Here is a 22,078-nt window from a genome sequence, read left to right on the forward strand (position 1 = left end):
CCTTGGGCTTCTTTTTGATGGAAAAAATCTTTATAATTATTGAAAAAACACAGGGTAGTGAGATATGTCTGATATAAAAGGTGACGTCGCTTTTACTAATCCTCAAACCACCTAGTAAGCGCACGTGCCACCTGTGAGGAGTACATTGGCAAGGGTTCATAGTGCTTGGATGCCAGCCTGCTGACGTGCCCGGCCTTGTGTCGTTGTGCAATTCGCTTCTTAGAAAACCCCCAGTGATTGTCAAGTTGACAGTCCAGAGCCACTTGGATTTTGAATGCCAATCTTTGAATATATTGAGAAATCTGCATCCTGTGTGAATTGTCATCTGTAGAACCCAAGTGGACTTGGATGGAATTTCTACCTAGGCCAACAGGTGTCCACCTGTAGGGTCAGGAGACGGGGACGTGATCGTGGCGCTGGAAGGGCAGCAGTGTTTGGAGATTGTTGAGGGGGTGTCAGAGTGTGAACGATGCCAGAGGGCTCTGAGAAGGAGGAGCACGGGCGGGGCAGAGGACCAGGAGACGGAATTAGGGGCGTGTGAAATGTGTGTACTTCCTTTTGCGTGATTGTGTAAACATTTGGAAAAATAAATACACAAAATGCAAAAGTGTTATTGAGTGCTATATTTCAGCACGAAATTGTCTTGTGTCCATTTTGGACACAAGGATGCAATACATGCTGAACAAAAAGCACAAGTGCCGCGAACAACAGCCACTCGCGGCCCATTCATTCATTCATTCATTGCTCCTGCAAAAGGACTTTTACCCAAACAGACTTGAAATTATGCAACGGTTGCATAAAAGTGACATTTTTGGGAATTTCGTGCAGTAAGTGTAACACAAAATGGCAGGATTATGCCAGCATATTGAACATTTCGCCTGGGTCTTCGCAAAATGTGATAATAGGAAAGGAAGGTGAAAGGGGACAGAGAACGGAAGTGAGGGGGAGGGGAGAAGAAGATGGAAAGAATAAGGGTGAAGAGGAAGAAGGGGTGACGTATGGGGAGAGAGGTGGAATGACATGCGGTTGTTGCTGAGCTAAGGTTCCACATATCTATAAATAGTCCCTTTCAAGGTGTCATTGATTCCTCTGAGCAGGAAGTTCACGAGAGATCAGGTTTCAATGGAAGGAGATGGAGACCGCAGTCACGTGACCGGCTGCAATGAAGAATTCATGAAGTGCCAGGAGGAGGGAGGCCCAGGGCTCTGAGGGAGTACATGGAGAAATAGATCAGTGGAGGATGCTCAGAGGCATATTGTGTGTGAGAGAGAGAGAGAATTAGATAGAAAGACAGGGGAGACGAAGAGATTGGCAATGCACCTAGACCCAGGACAGTTGGATCAACTCCAGGGGCCAGATGTATCAAAGGGTTTTGTCCATTCTGTGTCTATGGGAAAATGTGTTCGTACATATGGCCCCAGATTTTGTTCTGGATCTGGCCCTTCCACGAGTGTTTGGAAACTGTGTGAGTTCCAGAATTGGACACATGTCCAATCCAATGTTACGGAGAAGGTTTGCAATGACACCAATTAAGATGTGCTCAAACAGGGGGCCTGCAAGGACTGGGACTATGTGGACAACAGATGACCCTCTGCCCATCACGTGTAAGAAACAGCAGAGACAACACTCTTGAGGGAGATTCCTTTAACACAAGTTTACAGCTCTTTATGGAGAAGCAGTCAGTGTGGGGAGGGGTTTAAGTCATGAATGGTGAGACTATGCGAGTTAACAGTGAGATGGCTCTGGGCAGGTGAGAGTGAACTCAGTCTGTTGCTGTCTCTCAGCTGACCCTCCTCTGTCAGGATCCCTCCTTTCGCCATCGCCTCTTCCACCTCAGCTAACCCTCCTCCCCAAAGACCGCTCCTCTCATCACTGTTCCTTCTGTATGTTCTGTATCACTGAAGCTGCGTTCTTGAGTGCCCCTTATCTTTCGGCCGTCTTTCCAATGTCTTTGTGACCTCATATTGTCCCTCACCAGGGACTGTAGGAGACACCGCTCTTCCTGTGCCCTCTTTAGGTCTTCCCCGTTAACTGCTGTAGCTGGCACTATTGTGTACAAAGCCAGCACTTACAGTGGACTTCAGGTCAACCCATTGCTTCTCATCACTTGCTTTATTTTCAGTGTCTTTCCTTCCTCTTCTTGTGTTTGTTCCACCCCCGGAGCATAACCTCTTTACCATCCTTTGATTGGATGACTGGTATGCTTCCACTGCTCACTTTCAGAGAACTACTTTCAGCCCTCCATGCAAGTTCATGTGTTTTCTTGCTCTCTCTTCCTCCTGTGGGGGGGTCTGTGTTGCTCTTCTACCCCCCGCTCACCCGTTCCTTCATTGGCCCCTTCCTTCTCACTGGCACCAGTGGCATTGACTTGCCCAGCCCTCCAGTTCTTCAGTTGCTCCCCACCGCTTCGTGTTTTTTTTTTTTTCAATTTCAGTTTTTTTGTTAGTAACTCTCTAGGAGGACCCAGAAGCTGCAATTTTCTGCAATTTTGCCCCTTTCCAAAAAAACTTGTGTTCTTCCCCTTTTTTTCTCTAGTTTACCGCTCCTAGATGGGCACCTTCCTTTTTGGAATGGTAAATTAGAAGTACATTTTAAAAATGTGTATTGTCCACATGTCGCAATGGGGCTAAAAGCCACAATAGCTGCTGTATCGTGATGTATGTGCACTAGCATGTGCTGACACATGGCCATGAATACGTCGTCACTCCAGAGCACGTAGCTTCATGACACACGCGCTGGGTGGTGCGTGCATGTGCACTTAGAATCATTCTGGAGCGTTTTTTTTGTTGCTGAGGCCGTTCAGCATCAGCAATAACTATGTTGTCTTTTTTTTCTTTTTTGTTTTTGCTGATGCTGAGCAGCATCGGCAAAAAAACGTTATTAAAGTAAAACTTGCTCTCTCTGCTCCTCCTCTCTCAGCTTTATCTCCTTTCTCTGGCTGAGTGTTCTTTGTTAAATCTCTTTCCCTCTCTTTCTCCCTGTGAACTCTCCGCTGCGGCCCCTCTTCTTTCACTCTTTCCACCTTCTGCTCTCTCTCTTGCATCATTTCCTTCTGTTGTGTCTCCTCTTTCACTATTTCTTCTATCTCGTTGCTGTTCAGCCCCCCCACCTTCCACTGCCCTTCACACACTCAGTTGTCCCTTCTCTTTCACTGTCCCTCTTTCCTCAAACCTGGTCACCCCCCTTCCTCTAGTTCCATTATCTCACTCAGCTTCGATCCCTCCTCTTTCACTGAGACTTCTTTCGTCGATGTTCACCTGTCACTCTTTCCACATCTCTTCATTGTCTCTGCAGAGGCCCCCTTGCTCTGTCCCCTTCCGTCTCATTACTGTTCGTCTCTCTCCCCATGTCTGTTTGCTCTCTCACCTGTGCCTCCACTTTCACTGTCTTTCGTCACCTGTCTCTCCTCCATTAACTATCCCTCCTCTCTCGGCAGTCATTCTTATCCCAGGCTGTTTCCCTTCTTTCTTCAGGTGGCTTTGCCGGTTTCTCCTCGCAGTTCCCGGGCCTCTGTGAGGGCCGCACCTCCAGCCTCCTACAGTCCAGCATCTCCCAGCCCTGCCTGTCGACCTCTGCGGTGTCCATCACCCGCGTCCTGCCTCACCTCTACCTGGGCTCCCAGAGCGACGCCTTAGACCAGGTAACGTGGCCTCGTCCTGTCGGGACTGACATTTGTTAAGGGGGGCCTGTGTTGGCCAGGAGAGACCTCTCAGAGTCAGGACTGAATCTCTATAGGTTCCTATGTGGGTCAGCAGGAGGTCTCTGTAGATCAGTGGAAGGTGTCTTTGGGTCATTTGTCGACGTCTATCGGTCAGTGGGAGTTCTCTTTGGTCCATTGCAGGGTTTCTTTGGGTCTGTGGGAGCACTCTATGGGTCAGTGAAACGCCTCTGTAGGTCAGCAGTTCTCTCTGAGTCAGTGGGAGGTCGCTATAGCTCAGGACGAGGCCTCCTTGGGCGAGTTGGGTATCTCTTTTGGCCAGTTAGTGCCCTTTGGGTCAATGGAAGATCTGTATGGGGATGCGTCAGAGGACACCTTTCTAAGGAGTGGGGAGGTCTGTGGACTGTGGGTGAGGAGGGGCTTTTGTGACTTGGAAAAAGACTCTCTTAGGACAGAGCCCTTATGGGTTAGGGGTGCCTCAGTGGGTCAGTGAAGGATCTCTTGAGAGCAGTGCCAGATGATTTTGGTTCTGGAGACCTCTCTCGGTCGGTGGTAGACCAACCTGTGTCAGGTGGGGGTTCTCTCTGAGCCAGGAGTGGGATCTCAGGGTCAGCTTGGGCCCCTTTGTACAAGGAGCAGCTGCTGTAGGCCAGTAAGAGGGCTCTTACGTCAGTAAGAGGCCCATTAGGCTGGGACACTGGCGGGGCCCCTCGAAGAGAAGGATGCCCTGGGCCACGACATGGCTTCCCTGCTGGTAGAATAGGTAGCTTCTCGGAGTCAGGAACAGGCCTCATGGTGATCCTAAGGCTTCTCTGGGTAAAGGGTAACTGTTTTGTTCAGTAGCAGCTTATCAGTGTCTAGAGGTTGCCCCTCTTTGACAGAATTTGGTTATTTTAGGTCATGAGGTCAGGATTTGGTTATTGTATGTTAGGAAGGGGTCTCTTGTGACCGGTGGAAGGTCCTTCTAGGTAAAGAGAGGATTTTGTGGGTTAAGAGGTGCTTTTCAGGATCAGGAGACGACTTCTGGGTCAGCATGATGAAATGGACACACAAGTCGTTCTATGTCTGGTACACCAAGTGGTGGGACAGACTCTTTCCATCAATTTTATCTTTTGTAGAAATATTGAATGCTGTGTCTCAAAATCCACCCAGTGTCCTCCATCTGCCAGGACGATTCTTCTCTCCTGGTACACTGCTGACGTGGTCAGGTTCTACATGTATTCAATGGCCCTGCCTGGGCAGTACCCTCTGGTACTCTGGCGGTACCAGTACTCAGACGACCGTGTGCAAGTTGTATCTATGATGCCTTGACTAGGCCTTACTTGCACTCTGTTGTCCTTTCCTATGTGTACCTGCACACTGATACTCTGGCTTGTGTGAAAATGCTCTCAATAGCTTGGAGCCTTAGGCTAGGAGTACCTGCTCTCTAGTGCACTGTTAAGTGTGTACATTGATGTCCTGTCTACTCTGGTGCTCTGGCCTAACTATGGACATGGTATTTCTATAAAACAAATCAATGCAAAAGGCAGTAGAGCACTGTACAGATCAAATATAAGCATAAAGTCTATGGGCGATAAGAGAAGCTGGTTTGTGAACGTAGAGTTCTGTAAAGAGGTGTATCTTCAACTTTTTCCTAACTTAGAGCAGGGTCGGGCAGCCATGATGACTGCAGGGATGTTGTATTCCAGATCCTGAGTGCATAGATGGAAAAGGGCTGCTGCTTTCATTCTCTCTCTTTCACTTAGACTACAGTCTGGTGGTGTCCTGATTTTGGATGTGCCAAGGACCACCAGTGACGGTGAGCTTGTCTGCAAGATAAGCCGGAGTGCTGGTCGTGATGGCTTTGTAATTGATAAAGCTGGTTTTGAAGATGGGGCAGGTTGGCAAGCAGAGTCGATAGAGTTCTATCAGGAGGAGATGACCTGCAACATATAGGATGACCTTAATGGGTGCCATTGTGGAGTCTGGGAGGCCATGGAACAGGTTGTTATCACCATCCAGATGCAAGAGTATGAGGGTTTGAACAGCATTTCTGAGGTCACTTTATGGATAAGACAATTTCACTTTTTATCTTTCTTTACAAGAGAGAACTGGTACCAGGCCATCTTTGTGTTTGTTGCAGTGTGTGACCTGAGGGTGAGTTTGGTGTTCAGGGAGAATTGAATTGACTTGGTATTCAGTAAAAGTTGAGTTTTGAAGCCATCAAGCTTCATGGTATTGAGACAAGTTTGTACTGTTTCTTGTTTGTTGGTCTTAGTAAATAACAAGAACTTTGTCTTGGATGGGTTGATTGTCAGCTAGGCATAGGACATACAGGTCTATATGATGTGCAGGCATTGTTTGAGGCACTGGATTTCTGAAGCAGAGGAGACTTTCAAGTAGAAATTTGTATAATTGCCAAATTGGTGAAACTGAACCCTCCTGCCCTGGCCAGTCCTCATCTGCGCTCTGGTGCCCTGGCATTTGTGTTCCTGCATCCTGATGTTCTGGCCAGACCTCAAGTGCACTAGGGTATCTTGGCCTGTATATTTCTGCACTATGGTTACCTTGGCTTGTGTGCATCTCCATGCTGATGCACTTGCCTTTGCTCATGTAATCTCTGGTGCCATGGCCTATGTGTACCTAGCTTCTGGTGTCCACGCTGCCTGTGCCCCTGCTTTTGGACACAGTAACCTGAGTGTACCTGCATGATGATGCTCTAGCCTGTGTGTAACTGCACTCTGATCCTTATTTATACCCGGCTGCCCTCCCCTGTGTCTACCTGCACAATGCACTCTTGTCTCCTGGCATGTGTGCTCCTGCATTCTGATGCCCTGGCCCATGTGTATCTGCAATCTGGTTCTCTGGTTAGGCTGTACCTGCACTCCTAAGTCCCACACTGATCTTCTGACTATGACACCCTGAAATTCTGTAACAAAATATGTTGTTTTTTTCAATGTAAATTTATGAGACTCTTGAGTTCTGTCTAGGGCCAGTTTGTGGTGACCGTCTTTCTGGTTCACTCTAAGGCCTGTGCTATGCTTCCTTCCCGTTGAGCTGAGCATCCCTTCTGCTTAGAGGACTAGTACAAGTGTGGGCTGTCCCCCACTGCATCATAACGGTACCACAGAGACTCACACTCCATTCCAAACCTTGTTGGACCTCCATAAATACTCTGTCAGTGAATGTGGAGCACCCCATCTCTGGTACCACAACTGTCTAATGGCCCATTTGCGCCAGTCAGATTTACAAATCTCATTGCCTATTCATGACCAAGTTCTTGACAGTCATGGCCCTCTCATTTCTTTTCATGGTACAGTAGTTGCCAGTTCTTATCCTTGCATGGCCAAAGCGCGTTCCTCTTTGCTGGCCTTCCTAAGATCCACCTCTGCACCCTAACCTTTCTGGCACTCTCCGGGCCTGGGCAAGGACGCTTTACTACCGCATTCCAGACAAGTCACTGGGTTACACAAACATCTCAAACCACAGACTCATCTTCTGCCTTTTTAAAAGCTATGTCCGTCCAAGAAACAACCTGTTGCATGGTCCTTGTGGCGTGCTCACCTTCAGTGCATGAGAGTTGCATCGCTGTTATCATTGCCCCCTCGTGCAAACTCACACACCATTGATTACTCATAATGTTTCTTCTTCTGGAATTACTTCCAGATGTAGCAAGTGCTACCACTCCCACAGACACCCATTCACACCACAGTCCCTGCCACCTCCTGCTTATCCACTTGGTGGGGGTTGTTAGGACACAGAAGAAACTTGTTGAATGTGCTTTCCACAGGCAGCACTGACGATATCTAGGTCAAGTATCTGATCAAAAAATCTGTCTGTCCATTTGGTGAATGCCCCTTCTTTACCTTTGCTCTAGGAAGTGATCACTCGGAATGGCATCACTCACCTTCTGAACATCAGCTGCAGCTGCCCCAAGCCAAGCTTCGTCCCCGACAGCCATTTTCTGCGCATTCCCATCAATGACAGCTACAGCGACAGGATCCTGCCCTGGCTGCAGCCTGCTACAGAGTTCATAGGTAACTACCAAGGTTATAGGTAACCATAGAGGTCACAGGGAACTAGGGGTTATTGGAAACTGCAAAGGTCCCGGCTAACCACATAGCTCAAAGGCTACCAAGGAGGCCATAAAGAACCACAGAATTTATGGGTAACCACAGAGGTCATGGGTTTCTGCAGAGGGCATTGGAAACCAGGATTAGTAAGGAGGTCCAGTGTAAGCACAGTGACCAAGGGTACCACAAAGGGCATAGAAAACTATAAAGGTCATGGTTGACCATCTATAGTTCATGGGTTTCCAAGCAGGTAATGGATTATCCCAGGTGTCATAGCTCATGAGTGATTTGAGCTAACTAGGAACTGCGGTTATCGGAGTGGATGTCACAGCCTATGGGTGAGGTTAGAGTTCATGGAATATGGTAGGCGGCATAAGGATGTCATACTTTATTCCTGGATGATGCCAGAATACATTAGTGATGTCAGAGCTTAATGGGTGATATCCAGAGTGATTGGGTCAACAATTTCAGAGCTCATGTGTGGTCGAGGACAGAGTTACAAATATGTGTCTATCACTCACCTCCCTCCTATTTCATAGATTTTTTAGAGTTCTTAAGGATTTCAGAGTTCATGGGTGAGGCTGTGGTTCATTCATGATGTTGAAGGCTGCGGTGACAAGAGGATTCATGGGTGACCTGAATATTTATGTGTGGATGGCCCAATCCAGCTGTGAAAGTTAGACCTGCTGTGGTTTATTGCATCTCGCCCTTTTGATTTGTGAGCAGGTTGAGCTGTCAGTTTTTGTAATTTGTGCTTATACTGATGATAGGTGGATCATCAGCAGACTTGGAGGCAGGTCTACTCATGGTAGATCTTGTGCACAGAGACTGTCTGCACCTGTGACAAGGTCACCATGTTTCTTTATGTGTGATGCAGTTGGTTCCCATGCATGTAGTGATCAAGGTTACTCATGAGACCTGGGTAAGGCAGCTCAGGGTGACCCAGGAAGAGGATCATGGGACGGATTTTCATGGATGTTCTAGAAGGAATCTAAATTTTGGTATTTTCCACACAGATAAGGCGGAGCTGGTGAACGGGAAGGTGCTGGTACACTGCCTTGCGGGTATCTCTAGATCTGCTGCTATAGCCATTGCCTACATCATGAGCACCATGGGGCTCCCTTTAGACGACGCCTACAGGTAGGCACTGCCACTGACATGTTTGTTGTTCCACCAGTTCTTGATGCCTTATGTTGTACTGAGTGCTGTTTTGGTTTGCACACTTTGATCTCTTCTGCACAGTGTGTCTTGGTAAGTTCACTCTGCCCAAAAGCAGTGAATGCTCTTAACAATTGGAGGTCTACATTTATATATATGTATATTTAGATAGAAAACACAGAATGCAGATGCAACTACATCCCAATAAATCTTAAAATATCAATCACTTACAAATTATCTTTATAAAACAATCCATAAAAATAGTGTCAATACTGCAAATATCATTAGTTTCTGCCTTTACTTAAAGCTCAGAAGACACCGCTTCACGTGCTTGATTCCTGGTCAGAAGGAGAGGCATTAACAGCCTATTACCTGCTTTCAAAAGCCTGTAACTATAAAATGTTACATGTCAGGAGACTTTCTATTTTATGACCACCAAGTTGCAGTGTCTGCAATTTATTTAAAAAAAAATAATAACAGTAAGTGTCAGGGCCCTTGTCAGGAGGCCACTGCAGCTTCCATGACCCACTGCCCCCACTAGCGCTGGCAGTAACACTACCACTACTACTATCCATCACACTCACACAAGTGTGACAGTACAGACTTTAAATGTATATTAAAAATGACTAATATATGCTGCTCAAGCTATTCTTGTAACTTTGGGTGGCAGGTTTTATTGATTTTAATGTACATTTAATTATTAAACACTGTTGTGGTGGTCTTCACAAAGTTAGACAAACAGCACCACCATGTGGCAGGTTGTCATAAGAGGCGATTTTGACAATAAAGTGCTGGCGCTGAGCACCAGAAACCACCGGCTCAAATTAAGCTCTCCCAAGTTGGCATGTAAAATCATGATTTTCAAGACCTTGCCAACTTTCCAGGAAGGGCCACACAACAAGCAAACCAGGTGCTCAATCATGTATTCGAATATGAAAACATCTGATAGTATCTCTGTTGGCATGAAGTCAGACTAAAACAGAGAATCTCTCCAAATGTTTGTTGTGAGCAAATGTTTAATACCATAGACTTTGTACAATTTCTCACTATGATTATCCATCAGTGATATAAAATGTTATGTTCAGTAACCATGACTCAGAAATGGCCATATATATATTTATATATATTCCACCATCACAAAAATAAAATGATGGACGTAGTGTTAAAACGTTTCAAACACTCACCCTTAGTCACCCAGATGTGGGTCCCTTGCTCATTGTGCCACTGGATTCAAGCTGATAAGGGTTGATACCCTGAAACCGGTCCTGGGATGCTTGTTCCCGGTCCAGGAAACATGTGACTGCTTGGAGGTGATAGGAGGAAAGGAAAAGTAAGATTAATTATGAAAAGGGGGACAGGCAGAATGCTTATGCCCAGACTTGGGTCTCCTGCTCACTGTGCCACTGGAATCAAGCTTACCTGGCCATGAAGGGTGATATCCTGAAACCGCTCCCAGGATGCTTGTTTCCGGTCCAGGGAGGACCCGGCTTGGCAGCTCAGGCTGGACTGTTCCCATGGGGTACAGAGTCAAGACTGATTTGCATAAGGCTAGTCTTAACTGGGGTGACATGGCAAGCAAAATAACAATGGATTAAACCCAGATCTGTGACTGGGGGTGAGTGTTTGAAAAAGTTTCACCACCCAGTCCATCATTTTATTTTGGGTTGTTGCTATATATAACCCATCACATGTTTTTCTGCAATGACTAGCTACTTGATATGTATGACTCATTGCTGTTTTAACAGCCTTAGGCAGCGAATTAGGTAATGCACAATAACGTTATAAAAAGGTGTTTAATAAAAGCTGATCGCTGCAGCTTTACAGACAACCCTAATCTGATAGCATCCCCTGGGGTCGGTGTCTGTAAACTAAAGACCAGGCACCATACATGTCAGTCAGTGTAACTATCTGATTTTATAGTGCTATGAGGCATATCAGTTATCCCAGTAGCCACTTTCCTTCTGTATGCCATGCAGACCTCCCAGTGTTCCCACTGTGCAGATTGTTAAGGCCCCAGAGATCATTCAGGCAAATATAAGCTGCATCTTTCCTACCTTCTAAAACATGGCATCCAGTTAAGCTTATCATTAGAAACAAGGCATCCAATTAAGCTTACCATCATATACTTGGCGTCCAATTAAGCTTACCTTAAGAAACAAGGCATTGAATTAAGCTTACCATTAGAAATATGACATCCAATTATCATTACAAACATAGCATCTAGATAAGCTTATCATCATATACATCTCATCCAATTACGTTTACCATCAAATACATTGCCAACCTAGGAAATACCCCTCTCACAGGGAGATGGCCTAGAACCTCTTCCAAACACACAGGGCCTGATTCACAAATGTAAACTTACACTTTTATGAAAGTTTACTATTTTTTTTACGATTCACAAACTCCAAGTTAAGAGTAAGTTTCCCACTGTGGAGAATCAGCAATCGGGGCGGAGAACGACTCACATAAAAAGACTGGTCTGTCCTATCTTTTTATGTGCAGAGTTCTCCGGTGTGACTGCTGAGTCTCCCCAGATGTAAACTTACACAAAAGCGTAAGTTGACATTCGTGGATCAGGCCCACAGTTCTCATCTCTGATGTACTCTCTTCTCTGTTCAGGTGTAAGCTCGTCTCTATTGGCCTCACCCCATGTGTGATCTGTACCTTGTGTGCATGCTTAGCTCTCCTGCAGTGCACACTTCTCGCTTGCTGTGCTGCCTCTGCTCTCTTACTCTGTAAACTTTGTTTGTTGGGTGTCTATACTCTGCTTTCCTGCTGTAAATGTCCTGCACTTTTGCCCCAAGTTCTCTCCTTTCTTGCTATGTTTCTGCTGCTCTCTTGTGGTGCATGCTGTATTCTTTTTAGTGATATGCTCCGTTGTATTGCAGGCCACACTTTAGGGCTTATTTGTAGGCCCCTGTCACCACCGTGCGCCACATTAACATAATTTAGTTTGACGTTAATGTGGCCCAAAGAGGCCAAAATCCCCACGCCATATTTTGAGTGGCGCAGTGCATGCATTGCACCACTCTGCAACCCTTTGCGCTACATTATTCCTGCGCCAGGCATAATGTATGCCGGAAAAATGGCGCAAGAAAATCTATGAGATTTCCATGCGCCATTTATTACAACACTTTTAACGCCTGCTCAAGAGCAGGTATAAAAGGGGTCTTCCATTCTTTTGAATGGGCCCCTATGTACTCTGCAGGAGTAGCACCAACATTTTGGCGCTACTCCTGCAGAGTACAGCGATAGCGTCATAAAAAATGACACTATTGCCCCCTACCCTGCGCCATGGTGCGCCGTATTTTAAATAAGGAACACACATATGGTGGCGGTGGGAGGGTGCTAACGGGCGCAGGGAATGTGGCGCTGTACTCGGTGCAGCGCCACTTTCCATAAATCTGCACCTTTGTTTTCCTAGCGTGCCCCTCTGCACTCTTGCTGTCTTTATCTAAACCTTATTTTATTTTAATATGCAAGTCCTACTCAATGACAAAGATCAAATGACTCGTGGGATTAAGATCTCAGATGGATTCCAACTGGATTGAAACAGGGGTGGGTTTTGGCACTCTTGTGATTTTCTATCTTTCCAACCTCCCAAAAGCCGTGTCTAATGCAAAATGTACCTTCCTAAGACCCTCCGGTTCCATATCCATGTTTTATTTCATGGGGATGGCTGGGTTATCTAAAAGAGACACACTGTTGTGTACTAATATTGCATTGTCAAATTAATCTACAGACTATCAGTGCAACAAAAACTCAAATGATGACTGTTGGATGGAGATGTGTACCACTTTTTTTGGTACGTTTTGACTGTAAACCAGTGTTAATACCTGGGCGTACAAGTTTCTCCCAATCTGTCCTGGTTGAAGAGGCTATGTCAAAGTCAATGGGGAGATGTAGGTGTAAACAATGACAAATCCAGTGGCTCTCGCACACCCACAATCTGGACACCATCACACTGGAGACAAAGTGCAAAAAAGGGGAAAAAAGCCACAGGCCTTCTTCATTGATACACCCAGGATCTGAAATGTTCCCCCTGGATCCACCAGGACCACACAAACCCATTCCAATTTAGGAAAGAGCTGAAGGCACATCTCTTTACTCTTTATAGAACACTAGATTATAGTCCACTCCCTAAAATACTTCATCTTCTCTCAAAATCCATCTAACCTTTCAAGCTCTCTTTGACTTTGACCATGTGCAATGCTCCAATGCAATCGGCTAGGTTCACACCATACAAAAGCCACACAAACACACCTACAGTAGTGCAGTCTCTTTAACACATCTATTTGGTATTTGTCCAAAACTCTATTCCTAGGTAACACAACTTGTTTCTTGTGTTCCATTTAAATAACGTTCTACCAGTTGAGTCTCCTACTGATTACTTGTTTTGATTGAAAACCATAATATTGTTTTAGCAACAAGTCATTTTTAGATGTTTACATTTAAAATTAGGTAAATTATTTAAAGAAAATTGTTATAGCTTATTTCTTTGTACAAATTGATGTAACTGGACAATATGTTTATTTGATCGTTTAAAGTCCAATAAACGTGATTTATAAATGATTGAAAAACGTGAACTATTGATGCACACTGTCTGTTGTCGTGGTTTGCAAACTTTGTTCTTTATTTGTTTGGTGCTCTATTCTCTTCCTGTGCATGCTTTGTATTCCTACATTGTGTCTTTGAGTCTGGTTGGGGGCTTTAAGACTTTTTTTCCCTTTACAGATTTGTTAAGGAGAAGAGACCCACCATATCGCCCAACTTTAACTTCTTGGGGCAGCTGCTAGAGCATGAGATGAGCCTGGCTTCCCACCCCTCGGAGCGTCCCTCCAGACCATCTCACACTGACAGCCTTGCTGATCGCAGAAGAACCAAGCACTGCTGTGCTCAGGAGCCCTGCATGGCCCAGAACCAGCCATGTCCTAGTACCTTCAGTGCTACCCAGGATTCTCTGCTAGATGTGGAGGTGGCCCTGGATGCTGGGGAGCTGGAAAGTCAAGCAGAGGAGGCCACTCAAAAGGCAGAGTCCAACAGGGCTGACTTGGAGAATCGGTTTGCCACACTGGGGATCTCTTCAGACCGTTGCTGGGACAGTGGGACCATGAAACGCTCTTTTTCTCTGGACATCAAGTCAGTGTATTCCCCCGCTCCCTCCTCTCCCGTTCGAAGACTCACAAGCCCTCTCCTGCCTGCTGAGTCCCAGCCAGACCAGGCTACCGCACACCCACCCAAGCCATTGAAAATATGGAACCGGATCTTTGGCTTTGGATTCAACTTTCTCTATTTCTTTTCTGAAGATGAAGAGACAAAAGACAAGCTAGCACAGGAATCCAGCTCAGGTGGCATCAACGATGGACCAAAGTCTCCCAAGCGTCCATCATCACACGGGGTGGGTCAGCATTACAGGGAGGAGTGTCCACAGCAACCTTTCACACTGGGCAGGCCCAGTTGCCGAGCAAAGGGGCTCAATCAAGAGAATGGAAACTTTGTCCAATCCCGAGCTGTCTCCCCGGTGCCCGTGTGACAAGCCTGCAGCATGCCTGCCTGTGCTTTATTTCCTCTTTTGCCAGCTGCTACTGTACTGGGCGACAGTCAGAGGAGTAACTTAGTAGGACGGTGAGACAGCAGACAAGCGCTTGCCCCCTTGCTGCATGATGATGACCATGGGGAACGCTTGAGTAGCATGTGGAAATAAGAACTTTGGAAACAGTGCAATGTTAGAGTTCCATTTGGCTGTCTCTGACAGACTCCTGAAAAGTCACCCAGCTTACTACCTAGGCTGGCTGCATTAAAGGTCCCTGCTCACCTTGTTTTTTATGGCTCCTTGACCTTGGCTTGCTTTGGCACATCATGTCCCTGCTTTTGAGTTGACGTGTGCTCCATCTGGGATGTTCTCAAAGTGTCACCTGGAGGTGCTCATACTCGTCCTGGGAGTCGGCCTTCATTTTAGGTTAGGAAATCTGCTGTCAAGTTAGAGAAGTGCTCAGGTGAGCTTTCTTGGTTCTGCGCCAAGGCCCGGTGTGAACAGTGAAATGTCCTCACCACGTCTGGAACCGACAGTCATCGGGTTCCAGGTAGAGGTGTGAGAATGGGGGTAACAAGTTGTGGTCAACATAGTGTAAATGCAGGGAAGGAAGAAGCACCTGTAAGACAGGTACGATAAGACCACTTTCTGTGAAACGTGTTCTCTGTTTTTGGGGGGCACCTTTTGGAGAGACTGAAATCTTACTTGATGAAGCATCCCACGAGACCAAAGATGGGATAATTAACATGTACTCTGACCCCCATCATGTTTGCCAAAAGCACTATTGGAAATGGGATTGGAGGGGGTGAAAAGGTTGCCCATTCCAATGCAAAGTGACCTCGCAGTCACTTGTAACCCCAAAGATGGAATTTTAGGTGTCTCTGAAGGAGCTGGAAGTAGTGACCTGACCTGTCAAGGGACAGGAGACTGATATACCACTCAGTCCTTGGGAGACTGAACCATCACTCAGTCCTGTGTGGAAGTCAAGAAAGTTGCAATTCTAGAAAACAATGCAAATGTTTGTTTCTTTGTTATTATTTATAAACCAGCTGTTTACTGTGTGTACTGTTTACTGCGCCTGTTTTGTGTACCAGTTAATGTCCAAGTTGATGAGACATGGAGCAGTTGGAATACCATGGCGAGAGAGTAAGGCAAGGGCGGCTGGGTAACTGGGAATGGGAGAGAAAAGAGGTATATTCCACTGATGAATATGTAAAACCTCCAGGCATTCTTGCAAGGGAGGGCAATACAGTATGGCTTCAGGTTCTCTGAAATCCTTTGGTGATGTTCCTTAGGTCATGGTGTTTGCAAGGCCTTAAGTCAGCCTTTAAAATTCCAGAGGGCAGGAAAACTCAGTCTTTTCCCATCCACATAACTACACAACCCAGAGGACCAACTATACATTATTGGGAGGAAGTATGCACAAATAATTCTATTCTCACACCCTCTGGCTCTACAACGCCTCATGTTTATGCACAACAGTATATGCTGCACCATTTTTTTGGCCTTCGTGTTGATGTGCCAGTCTCCAAATAACTCATGGACATTGCTGCCACCCCATCACATAGACTTTGTTCACAAGCTAACCATTACAGCAACAGAGCAGAATGCCCCCTACTACCACCTGTGGCAGTGAAGGCTAAGGGGATTGAGTTGTCCTTTTCATTAGGAGGTGACATGCCCCTGCCCTCCCCACCATAACAAATGTCAGGAAATGTGGGTAGACTTCCTGCGACTATATTGACTATTTGAGCTACAGGAACCACAGTAGAATAGCTGCTACTAGGTGCATTCATAAATTCAGGAGCATATTTAAGAAAAGTTGCGCGTGTGCAGTGCAAGCATTTCACCACTTTGTAAATATGGTGCGGGGATTTTGACCTTGTTGGGCCACACTAGCATAAAGAAAAATTACACTAATTTGGCACAAGGAGGTGCTAGGGGCTCGAAATATGCCCCTCAATGTAATGGCAAAACTGTTGCCAAGATGGCAAGCTCCCCTGGCCCGCAAGAAATACTGAGCAAATCAATGCCTCTTCTGCATACACAGTGGACCTGATTCACAAAGATAACTTACACTTTTGAGTAATATACACATTTGAGTAAGTTAAATACTCTTGGCTTATTCAGAACATCAGAGTGTAAGTTACCCCCAAAGAAAATAGTAGAGGTAGGGAATTAAAATAAAACCCAATAAGAAGTAATGCTAAATTACATTACTGAAATAGGTCAAACTATAAATAAATATAATTTAATGTTAAAACATATATAAAAATAGGGCATATATTATTTAATTATAAAATATTTTAATGCCCTATTTTCAATTTAAAAACAAATGCAAAAGTAAACTTACATATAAGTGTAAAGATTTACAAATACTTCATGCTGGCTTTGCCTCACATATGTGACTATAACCAGCAGAATATGTTTTTTTCTAATTTACTTTCCAGTGCAAAATTTGTTTTGTGCTGGAAAGTCCCCTTAAAGTAACGCAAAGCAGCGCAGAGCAATGTTTTGCATTACTTAGCACCAAGGGGGCATTACATGAGTTATACATGGGCGTTTCCATGCAACCACCCATGCCTTTTGATGCAAAACCCTATCTGCAAACAATAGTAGACAGAGTTTTGCGCCAAAAGTTAACACTTTTTAAAAGCAGGTGTTAAAAGGAAAAATGCTTTCATTTCTCCTTTCTTTTCCGACTTTGCAAGCATGCTGAACTGTGCAGCACACGTACAACGTGGGAAAAGTTTTACAGTGTGTCTAAGCATAGTATTGTGTACTGGAAGGGTACCCATACAGTACAAAACCTATGCTAGACTCACACACCAGTCGTGGCTCGCTCTTATTTAAAGGGGAGGGGCGGGTGCGGCGAGCAGGGAAGAGGGGGAGCGGGACATTTAATCTTTAAAAAAAATAAGAAAGAAAATAACGTTCCTCCTCTGTTGCCGCCGCTCCTCTGTCCCGTGTCGCTGGCGCTGCAGGCACTGCATGCACAGGCTCCCAGCCTGTTCTGCGCTAATCCTGACGCTGCTCAGAGCAGCGTCAAGATTGGCTGGGAGCCTGTGCAGGCTCTCTCCAGCCCGGGCAACTGTGTTGCTGGGCTGGAGAGAGCCTACTGCGCATGTGTGTTTGGCCAGCCCAAGACAGCCGGCCAAACACACATGCGCTGTGAGGGGAGTGCTCGGTGCACTCCTGTCCGAGGCTGTCATCCCCTATTCCCGCCCCTTTCACCACGAAGGAATAATAAACTTATGGTGAAAGCGATGCAGCTTCTGCTGCTGGCGGGGCGACGCTCCTCCGCCCTTATGGAAGAGCTGCCCCTGCCACACACTCTTGCACTATGACGCAAAGGTGTGTGCGGAGGAGAGAGTCAAATCTCTGTAGATATCTAGCTCTCCTGCTTTATCCCTGACTTGCAGCAGAGCATTTTTCACTTCTGCACTGCGCTACATGAGTATTGGGTAAATTTGGGCCCCAGTGTGACCAGAAAGGGCAATAACATTATGGGGGTTATTCCAACTTTGGAGGCGGTGGTAATCCGTCCCAAATGTGACGGATTTACCACCAGCCATATTACGAGTTCCATAGGATATAATGGACTCGTAATTACGCTGGTGGTATATCCGTCACTTTTGGGACGGATTACCACTTCCTCCAAAGTTGGAATAACCCCCCGTGTCTTGAACATGAAGTTTTGAAGAATATGTGAAATTCACTTATTTTCCAAAGTGGTTTCAATCCGCATAAAGATTCCTATGGACCATTAGTGTGCAATGCCCTGTGTGTTTCCACCTCAGTATAGTCTGGCACCGGGTGTATTCGAGCATAAACACTAAGGGCCTGATTATGAAAACTAAGGCCCAGATTTATACTTTTTTAGCGCCTCATTTGCGTAATTTCTTGATGCAAAAGCGGCGCAAACTTGCAGAATACAATTGTATTTTGTGAGTTTGCGCCGTTTTTTGCGTCAAAATGCGGCGCTAAAAAAGTATAAGTATGGGCATAAGCGCCGCCTTTACGTCTTTTATTTGACGCAAATGAGACGCAAACTTACAAAATATAATTATATTTTGTAAGTTTGCAGTGCTTTTGCTTCAAAACATGACGTAAAGGCGGCGCAAACTTTTCATAAATCAGGCCCTAAACGTCTGACCAAACTGTTGAACTCTTTTTAGAAAAGAAGCAGGGTAGAATAGGCGAGAAAGTCTTGGGGGGCAAAACACGTCTGAAACAGTCATAAAACGAAGTAATCATATGTGTTAACTCACTTACTCTTTGACAATCTGCTCTCGTGCTAATATCGAACTGCGACAGTGTTTTGGCGTTAATAAGATTTCAGGACTCGATCACGAGAAGGCACAGAAGTACAGCACATGACAGACTAGCGGTGCTATATTAAACACAATGACATCAGCGTTCAGTGCAGCTCATGACTTGCCTGTGTGTAAGTACAGGCCAGACATAACGTTACCAATTGACCAGGGAGCTCAAGGGAGGAATGCATTCTGCATCTTTCTGTGAGCTAGCTTCATTTTATAGTTTGTACGCTTAAATTACTAGAATTAAAGCAGACCGACGTGTATGTGTTTAGGTTTTCCTTTACATCAGCATGTGCCTGCTAATTACACCATGCAAATTGAATAGGATATTTTGAGGCACTGATACACCGCATCCAAGTGGTTGAAAAGCTCGTACAGTTGTTCATCAACTGGTGCACATTTTAGTGTCCTCTTCGCAGCCTTGGATGCGTTCATGGGTGCGTGGTCCAAGACAAGGAGCAGAAGAGCCTGATCCCAGATGAGGAAATCGAGGAGCAAAGGTTCCAGAAAAAAAGTAGCAGGATGCTTAACATGCAATTTACTTCTTACTTTGCGCCTGCCATACAGAACCAACAGCATTTTCCTCAGGCGGTGAGCATGGCCACCCCAAGCCAAGATGGCTACCTTGCGAGTGAATTTTACCAAAGCTTACCTGTCCATGATTGATTACATCTGATTTCCTGTGATGTCACTTCCGGTTTCACTTGTGTACAAGCACACATGCATGCTTAGGTCCTGTACAGGAGCAAAACAAAGCTTTTTAATCCTCTACCTTTTGTTGCGTTCATTCCCTACCTTATATGCTTTTTGTCCCTGAATTTGTTCCTTCTTCTGCAGCTGAATTTCTTCTTCAGTCGGTTTGTCTGGAATGTTATTTGCAGGGCTCTTTCTCTACACATTAGTCTGAGGATAGATTTGGTGGCTTGACTTCAACTCCTGTATAATTCCACAGCTTCAAGGAAGTACTATCAATATGGCCAATTTCTTTCTGTCATTTGTGGCTTTTCCTCCTAGCTGGGACCTTCGTGAGGAGACACTAGTCACCTTTCACCTACACATCAAGTGCAGGGTGGCGCCGTGGCTGCTGGGAGGAGTCACCCATTCCTCAGGAAACCAAGAAGGATAAAGGTGAGGCCTTTACCGCATGCATTGCTTGAGAGCTGGCCGGAGACACAAGATGGAGGCTAGGAGTGTCAGCACTGTGCCGCATTGGCACACACACACACACTATGCTGCAAGCATGTTTATACAGCAAATGAGCTGAAGCAAGGCCAGTGTGCTGGAGCTCAACTGAAGGGATTCAGCAAGGCAATCTGCTGCTCTATGCCTAAGGCCATACTTTTATATTGGCAGAACCATCTGAAAAAGACTTGTCATCTTTAACAGAGGAAAAAACCCGAGGCTAATAAGAACCTGTCTACCTCACTGTTAAAAAGCAATACTTATCACACACTTCATCAGTGTGTTTGCTCAATTGAGGCGCTATGTAGTAGAGACTTCAAATACAGTGCTAGGACACACTCTGTTGTTTGCACTAAAAAAATTAATTAGATGAGTTATTGAAATCAATCATTCAGTGTCCCTGGATTTACTCAGCCATTGGGTTAATGCGATGTTTGGAGGACTCTCCATTCGGAGGAGAGAGGTTACTCATTTCACTGTGGCGCACGTGATATGTCATCTCGCCTAGACTGTTTTTTTTACCACGGGGATGCCCCGACTAGATTTAGTGAGGCTGGGTACCTAACTAGGAGCCTCAGTGACCACTCCTGTTTGGTGGTGATGTGAACAACTCAGACAGCAAGACCAAAGGAGACCTGGAAAATGGAGACTTGGCGTCTCGCTAGTAAACAGGAGATGAAGCGATCAGAAAAAGCATCCAAAAAATGCTTTAGATAAAATAAAGGTTAAGTAGAAAGTCCAATCACATTGTGGGGGGCGTGCATAGCCACCATAAGGGAAGTCATTGTAACTGGGGAGATTGGAGATAGACGAGAGGGATGTGCCCCATTTCTAACCCTGGACAAGGAATTAACTCAGCTAGAAAGAGAATATGCAGAGACCCATCTCCTGCAGGTAAAACAGCCCTGGATTTAAAGATGTCTGAGTTCCACAGTTGCCACGCGAGATGCCAGAACGGTTTACCCAGCAAAGCAGAAGCAAATGTGTAAAGGAGTGAAAAAAACGGATAAACTGCTTGCGTGGCGGGGTAGTATAGAAAGGGGAGTATTTCTGTCAGGGAAATAAAAACAGCATCAGGTGATGCAGTGAGTGGAAGCAGCAAACTAGTGGATGAGTTTGCTACGCACTTGGAGCATCTTTATGATTCCCAACTGCGGGTTCCTGAGAGGGAAGTCTTAAACTTTATAAATGGATGGAGACAACGCAAGACTTTTAGAGGAAGATATGACAGTGGAGGAAGTATCCTCTACCATGGGTCAAATGCAACCTGAGAAAACCCTGGGACCAAATGGGCTTCCGATTGAGTTATTCAGGAAACTGCGGAGATGGACGGTGTCTTCCTTGCACGTAGCATATATGAAAGCATTTGAGGAAGAAGATTTACCAGAGGATATGCACGCCACCACAAAAGTTCTCATCCCAAAGGGAGGTAAACCCCGTGAGAGATGAGAATCATGTCAACCATCTCACTATTGAATGTGGATATTAAGATTCTGGCCAAACCGTTGGCCACCAGACTGAGGGCGGTGTGACAGAACTAATACGTCCAGACCAGAACGAATTTATGAGAGGTCGCTCAACCAAGCTAAATCTTAGAAGGCTTCACAACAATTTGGCAATGGTTTGAAACTCTTCAGCTGGTAGGGCGATTGCATTCTTGTATGCAACCAAAGCTTTTGATTTGGTGGAATGGATTTACCTCTTTCGGGTAATGACAAAATGGGGTTTGGACTTAAATACATCGAGTAGGTCATAGGCTGTATGAATGACCTCGGGCTAGAGTCGAGGTCAATGGTTATACATTACAGGAATTCAGTTGGCAAAGGGGCATGCAACAGGGGTGCCCATTGTCCCTGATGCTCTGATGTTGTTTGATCTTGCTATTCCAAAGTTTTGGCGGCATGAGTGCGTGTGGATACGCAAGTGTGGGACTGGCCTGGAAAATTGGGTGTAGATTAATGCATTTCACTGTTATATTTGTCCAATGTGATTCAGTCCATGGACAGTCTGAGGGATGTCTGCCGTATACCAGAGGAGTACTCAGATTTTGTCATCATCTGGGAGGAGTTGCTGCTGTTCCCGATGAGGGACAGCCCCTGGGGAGGGAAGTTTGCACTACCACTGCGGATGGAGGAGTTGCAGTTTAGATATTTGGGGATCTGGATAACTA

General features: G+C 45.6%; 1 protein-coding gene across 2 annotated transcripts in view; it reads left to right on the forward strand.

Moving 5' to 3' along the window:
- Positions 1-15,465, forward strand: part of LOC138246359 (dual specificity protein phosphatase 8-like) — a 34,681-nt gene extending 19,216 nt beyond the window's left edge. For both annotated transcript variants that reach the window (XM_069200887.1, XM_069200886.1), the window contains exons 4-7: positions 3,474-3,640; positions 7,515-7,674; positions 8,727-8,850; positions 13,606-15,465. In XM_069200887.1, coding sequence (XP_069056988.1) covers positions 3,474-3,640; positions 7,515-7,674; positions 8,727-8,850; positions 13,606-14,404 — 1,250 coding nt within the window. In that variant the 3' untranslated portion in view covers positions 14,405-15,465. The remainder of the gene's footprint in view (positions 1-3,473; positions 3,641-7,514; positions 7,675-8,726; positions 8,851-13,605) is intronic.
- The last annotated feature ends 6,613 nt before the right edge of the window (positions 15,466-22,078 follow it).

This window comes from Pleurodeles waltl, chromosome 7 (genome assembly GCF_031143425.1).
Source record: "Pleurodeles waltl isolate 20211129_DDA chromosome 7, aPleWal1.hap1.20221129, whole genome shotgun sequence".
In the NCBI taxonomy this organism is placed as follows: Eukaryota; Metazoa; Chordata; class Amphibia; order Caudata; family Salamandridae; genus Pleurodeles; species Pleurodeles waltl.